At 43.2% G+C, this 6643-nt stretch overlaps 1 protein-coding gene across 1 annotated transcript in view; it reads right to left on the bottom strand.

The window, feature by feature from the left end:
• Positions 1 to 237: 237 nt before the first annotated feature.
• far1 (fatty acyl CoA reductase 1) overlaps positions 238 to 6643 on the bottom strand; it is a 20899-nt gene continuing 14493 nt past the window's right edge. The window contains exons 10-13 of the mRNA XM_034534047.1: positions 5889 to 6060; positions 3429 to 3558; positions 2869 to 2996; positions 238 to 1896 (exon numbers count right to left, since the gene is read on the bottom strand). Of these exons, the coding sequence (XP_034389938.1) occupies positions 1737 to 1896; positions 2869 to 2996; positions 3429 to 3558; positions 5889 to 6060 (590 nt within the window). The 3' untranslated portion in view covers positions 238 to 1736. The remainder of the gene's footprint in view (positions 1897 to 2868; positions 2997 to 3428; positions 3559 to 5888; positions 6061 to 6643) is intronic.

Genomic DNA, 6643 nt, shown 5'->3' with positions numbered 1-6643 from the left:
GTGAAAGGTTATTTTTGGGGAGTTTTTCCTGATCCGATGTGAGGTCCTGGGACAGGGATATCGTATGTGTACAGATTGTATAGCTCTGAGGCAAATTTGTAACTTTGGGCTGTACAAAATAAACTAACTTGAATCACAAAGAATAGAGTTAACAGCTACAATGTATCCCAGGGCTCTAATGAACCAACACAAGCTTTTTCTTTAAGTATTGTTAGGGTCAAAGAGAAATGATACATGTTCATACTACACAGGAAAGTCATTTAATTGAGCTGTGGACATACTGCACTTCTGTTTACATATTTACAGCAGCTGAAATAGGTTCAGTAAGCTTTTTGTAGCCACACAATGTCATTACATAAAAATACATCTGTATTTTGAAGTCTACCTAAATAGAGCTGTACACAAAATAATTAGAAAACATAGATCTGATCGCTCTCTTTTCACATTGTTAGAATATTGAAAAAAGTTCAGGCACAATTCACACGTTCCAAAAGGGTGCATCCCTCCACCAAGTCACATGATCCTTTGTCTCCCACTTTGAAAGAGCCAATCCTTCTTAAATCCAGGACCGTCACAGGAACAACCTGTTTGAAGATGCTTTGCGCAGACACATGCAAGCACAGCATGTAGTAGGAAAGACGCATGTGCTTCAGGTATGCTAAGTGAAGACTAAATATGGCAATGAGGGTTCATTCCTAGAAAACCAGAGATGACCATTCCGTAACAAGCAGACATTTGTTCTCTGAAAACACAATTGTTATGTAACGAGGCAGAATGATAAAGGCATCAGAATATTTTAAGAGTTTAACAGGTCTTAAACACCATGAACACATGACAAATTCTGCATATGTGCATTTACAGAAGCAACTAAGATAGTAACCGGAGAGAAGAACATGACTGATCCATAAAAATGATTTCTCCACATAAAGTTACATAAACCTGAAAAGATACAAATCCACATCAAAGACAGACTGACCAGTACTGAAAGATTACATTCTCGAGCTTAATGGAGAAGAACAAGGCAAAGGGGGATTTGTCTCCTCTCCACCTGTTTCAGAGGGACTTTGGCAAAAATAGCTTCAAGATCAAATTAAACAAATGACTTTCAGACATGACAAGAAGGAGCTGTAGAAGAACAGGCTTGGTTTGCAAGAGGGGCTGATGCCAGAACAATCTGTTTGTAGGCACTATTACAGTCCACATTGTGCTTGGTCCAAATGAGGGAACTAGTCACTGCAGTTCACTGGGGACAGTCAGCCAATGACAACCCTTGGTGGGGCACGGTCAGTATGAGCTAAGCCCTTGCAATATCAACTCTCTGAACCACGCAAACATCGAGTAGAAGGGACCTGGTCTTGATAACAAAATAAGAAAAAAGTAAATAATGGAGTTATATTTTCAGGTGACAGATACAGAAGAGGAAGCTGGGAATGACTCAAAACCAACGGAGGATTTGTGCAGCAAAGCATCATCCAATGCATAGCTTTGTTTGGCAGGCAGGTGAGATGAGAGCTTAACGAATGCAGCAGTAACACAATGAGGGCGTGTGCTTCTGCTTCTTTAGCTAGCACACCGAGATAGACCCAATCCCTCGGCGTTTTCTGAAATGCTAGAGATCAGGTGAGATAGATCTGAGATATGAGACATTCAGAGCACTGTGGACTCCAGGCTCATCCACTAAATCTAAATCCTCAGCCAGTGTTTTGCCTCTTTTCCTGCCGCCCTGTCCAGGATCATTATCTCATGGTGGAGGAGGCTCTGAAGTAGGAGAGGAATTTGAAGCAGAGGCTCACCACAAAGTACCAGATGTTTCTGGCCATCTGGGATCGGGCGATGAAGACGCGCCAGATAAGCACCACCAGGACGGTGTTGAAGGTGTAACGGATGTTCCTCAGCCTGGGAAACAGAAATACAACTGAGACGAATCCTCCACCTCACAAGGCCTCCACCTTTAGGTTTCCAAGGGTGAAGATACAAAGAGTGAGTCTGTGTCTCGACACACAGATCACATCCTTTTACACAGATGTATCACTGCTTTTATTATCCATAGCCACTTCTGCTGTTATTAGCAAATTAATAGAAAATGATGAATACTAACATTATTGGTTTTACTACAGCTAATACTAGACCAACATGAATCATTTCTGTCATATGCATTGAATGTGCTGTAACTCTGTTATGTTGTTCATTCTGTATACATGACATCTATTGCACTTCTGTCCATCCTGATAGAGGGATCCTCCTGTTGTTCTAGGGGAGTTTTTCTTGTGTCGATGTGAGGTCCCGGGACAGAGGATGTTGTAGGATGCACCGATTGTAAAGCCCTCTGAGGAAAATGTGTAATGTCTGATATGGGGCTATACTAATACACTGAATAGAATTGAACGGTCCACGTATCCTTAAAAAAAATTAAATAATTCACGCCCTTTCCTATTACCCTGGAAGTGTCTGCATGCTCATTATTAACATGAGCTTTGTTAAAGCTGGGAAGATTACTGCCAGTCTGACCTGTACTATCCACTCAGAGGGTGAAGCAGAGGCTGACCACAAAGTACCAGATGTTTCTAGCCATCTGGGATCGGGCGATGAAGATGCGTAAAGGTGACGCATCTAATGTTTAAAGGACATCACGCGCGTGTAGGACTGAGGGTCCACAGCAGGTTTTTCCCTACAATCTGAAGGAGAAGCTCATATTCCTGACAGATGTTAAAAGACATTAGTGGTTAATGGAAGTATGAGCATTAGGATGTTAGAGTGGAGTACAGACTTGTCTGAGGACTACTCTCTACAGAGAATGGAGGTCGTCTAAATCTCACTCAGCATTTCCTCCTGAGTCCGTATGTGTTGCAGATTTGATTCCACTCTTACTTGTTGAGGTGTTTGCGTGCAGCAGGCAGGCCAGACAGCTCTTCGTTGAGAACATATTTCTTGGTGCCCATGCAGTAACTTTCCATGTACTCTGCCCAGTGCAGCTGACGCACATCAAAATTGAACACCTACAGAAACAAAATCACAACAAACATTCTGGGTGAACTTTATAACGACAACGATTGACACGTGCAGCCTTCAACAATGACCGTGTATTATTTAAGATGTAACTGAATATTATGATGACTTTCTCTGGCTAAGGTAAATAAATAAAACTATGGATAACATACATTGATGGATGAGAAAAAGTACAATATTTCAGTATCAATTAAATATAATAAAACCCTACATACATATTAGTCAAACAACTATGAGAACTTCAAAGATGAAAATGCAGAACAACAAAGTCGAGCTAATTCCATGGGAATGTCACTATTTCTCAGATATAAGTATTAAGAGATTAGTAGAACACGGTTCATATGAATGTCAGACTCTCGTAATGTGAGAACAACCGCTCTAATGTGTAAAGAACTGAGGGTCCAAGGCGGGTTTTTCCCTACCTTCTTATCCTCTGAGCTCATCTGGCCAATCAGCATGGCTACGTTGTCATTGTTCCACACCCAGGAGTGACTGGTGAAATACTCCAGCACCATCATGGCTTTGTGGAGGCGTGTGATCGTCTTCATCATCCTATGACACACGGGTGGGGAAAGCAACACGGAAAAGGAAGGAATGCAGCAATGCGGTAAGGAAGATGAGAGAACATTGGAACGGATGAAAGATGATTGTGGTGGTGGGACAGACAGGTAGAGAAGGAGTCATGGATGAAGAGCAGGACAGAGTCACATGGTGTTGGAAGGTGCCTTTGTATCAGCTGTTCTACAACATGAGCTCCAATTTAGGCTCAAAGCTGATCATAGAACACGGTCAGAAATGTGCATGAATGAGTTCTACAAGATCACTCCATGTTTGACAGAATATGCCGTGGGCACGACTTCTCCCAATCCCAAATATTGAAGAGGCAGATTTTGATTCTAATAATTGTAATGACTGCAGAAGATCTTTTGAGCTGTACAGTGATTTGTGTTTGTTTACCTCTTCAACTTTCAAATCACTGTCCTGTTGGTAGGTTAATTTAACGAGCCACAGAAAATCAATGTGACATTTCCCAAATAGCCAAAAGGTGTCAAGACATGTCAAAGCCATGCAGTGGTCCGGTCTGTGACTGATACACCTCAGCTGAAGACTAACTGGATGCAGCCTGTGTGTAGACCAGGAGGACATACTCAATTTAGGTTGGACACATTCAGTATTTTACAGACTTCCTACATCAACAATATTGTCCACCTGTTCACTGTGCATCCAGTTAATATACTTCATTAGTGCGTTAGTTCAGATTCAGTGTTGATCACTGACAACCAGTAAGCAGTGTTGAGGAAATCAGGGTGAAAATGGAAAAGCAGCAGAGCTCAGTGTGAGGATTATAGGAGGCTTTCAGAGTCTGCAAAAGGCACTTCTCCGGCTAGTCGGTGAATTTTTACTTAAATGCTCTCGAAAAACATTTCACAGTCTGTCCATGCATTTTGAATAAGAAGGCCTTAATCCAATGATAGGCCCCTTCTATCCTTTGTAACATGTATACTGATGGAGCAGATTGACTCAGATTCCTTTCTGTGAATGATTCAGGGGACATGACTGACATGCATGTTGATCAGCACATGGAGGCAGAGATGAGCGTTACTTACATACCCAATCAAATCAAAGCACACCCAGCGTGAGCCAAACACAGCAAGAACGGGCTGCTTGGCACTGCATGGCATCGTGTCTGAAATAACTCTTGCTTGCAGTCAAAAGAGCACACATTTGTGCATACCAATCGGTTCACATGCAGAGGGGTCGTATTCAGCGGGACATGATCTGTCGCCGACTGGACACAACTTTTATAAATGACCAAAATATCCCATGGTGCCTTGGGATTTTCCATGATTGGGTGAGAAGTGGGTGGGGGTTAGTGTTAGGGGGCAACAATGAATGTCATGTTCACAAAAAGACAAGTCTTCTTTAGACAAAACATGCTCCCATAGAGGACACGCTGTCTTCCCAAAACGAAGACAGCACACGTTTTGTTTCTTCTGCCCTTCCTGATCCCACCATCCCACATAACCAGTCAGTGAAAGACACACAGTAGGGCAGGGGGGTTGTGGGGAAAGTGGGGGCTGACTGGCAGGGGAGGGGGTCAGTTGTAACCTTACCGGGGCTTGTGGCCCGTCAGCCTGAGATAGCCGTCATAGAGCAGAGCCGGCAGCGTGTGGCTGACAGCGGTCCAGTACTGATTAGTAAAGGGGTTGGAGCGCAGATTGACATTGGGCCTTCTGAAGGCCTGCTCTAAGGGATTGGTCTTGAAGGTCATGTTTATACAGTACTCTGTAGGAGAGAGATACACATATGACAGGACAAGGAGGACACAAGAGGGGACGAGATGAAGCTCCTCCTACTGATACTAGGCTAGATGCAGGCCTTGTGTAAAGGCTTGACCACTGCTGGTCATTACAACAGTGGGACCTGATCTGAAGGGCTTTCACGATCTGGATTTCAAAAAGGTAACTGACAATTCAGCAGCTAGCAAAGAATTTTTCAAAAAGGGCCAACACCTAGGTTGGGCTCCCATAGTGTCTTCACACTGAAGTCCACCGTCGTCCATTCAGCTGCTGGACTGTGTCGACCTCAGTGCTGGCATTTTGGGAACCCAACCGAGAACACGAACATTGCAGGTAGCAAGATGTAAAGAGTGCAGAACCCATCAGTAACCCTGCATGATCAGGAGAGCAGCTGGGTTATACATTCTTCAATTCCCAAAAATACTGCACACAAGCATCATGTAACACATTAGCACGGCAGCTACAACGTTAGCCTACTACACTAAAAGAGAAGTGACAGGACTAAAGCAGCAGAGACGTGTGTGAGGGGGGCGTTAAAACAGCAGAGGTGCGGCGCGTCTGAGTCGGCGATGATGAGGTTACCTGGGCTCTCGTCCAATCAGCCTGAGGTACAGATCATAGAGGAAGGCCGGAGCCTTGTGGCTCACGGCGATCCAGTACTGATTGATTAGGTGATTGGATGTGAGATTAACATTGGGCCGACGGAAGGCCTGCTCAAGGGGGTTCCTCTTGAATGTGGATATTACATGGTACTCTAAGAAACAGAAGGTTGTTTAACACAAGTCATTAATCAGCAGTTCAAAACATTTTGGTTGTGTATGCTTAACTGATTTCAATCTCATACACAATCCAATCCAGACCTAGCTGCCCAAACCGTCTACGGAGTTCTCTGATGTTTACATCGGTACTTCAGCTTCACAAAGACATTCATTATCTGGCAAAACAGTAGTTCTTCTGGAGCTTTTGATCATTTCACATCATCTTTCTCTGCAGATGGAGCTCAGTTGTCAGGGAAATTCAGATGTTCAAGTTAATTTCCGGATGTTTTGTAAAGTACTGAGCCGTGTCAGAAAATTGGGATGGTTTTTGTCAGCTAAAAAGGGTCCTGAACAAACTTTAGCCCATCACTAACAGTATGTGAGACTCGCAGTAGGGCTAGGCCATAAACCAGTATGACAATCTTGTCTTTCAATCACATGATTAATCATACAGATATGAGATATAGTTGTCATAAATTGATAATAAAAAGCACATACTGACTCAAATCACTCAGGCAATCTGAATTGATAAGAATGGTCTGATTACTCCAAGTTTGAGTACATGCATGTAAAGTCAGT

Source organism: Cyclopterus lumpus, chromosome 6 (genome assembly GCF_009769545.1).
Source record: "Cyclopterus lumpus isolate fCycLum1 chromosome 6, fCycLum1.pri, whole genome shotgun sequence".
NCBI classification, from domain to species: domain Eukaryota; kingdom Metazoa; phylum Chordata; class Actinopteri; order Perciformes; family Cyclopteridae; genus Cyclopterus; species Cyclopterus lumpus.
This window is presented reverse-complemented; position numbering and strand designations above follow the sequence as displayed.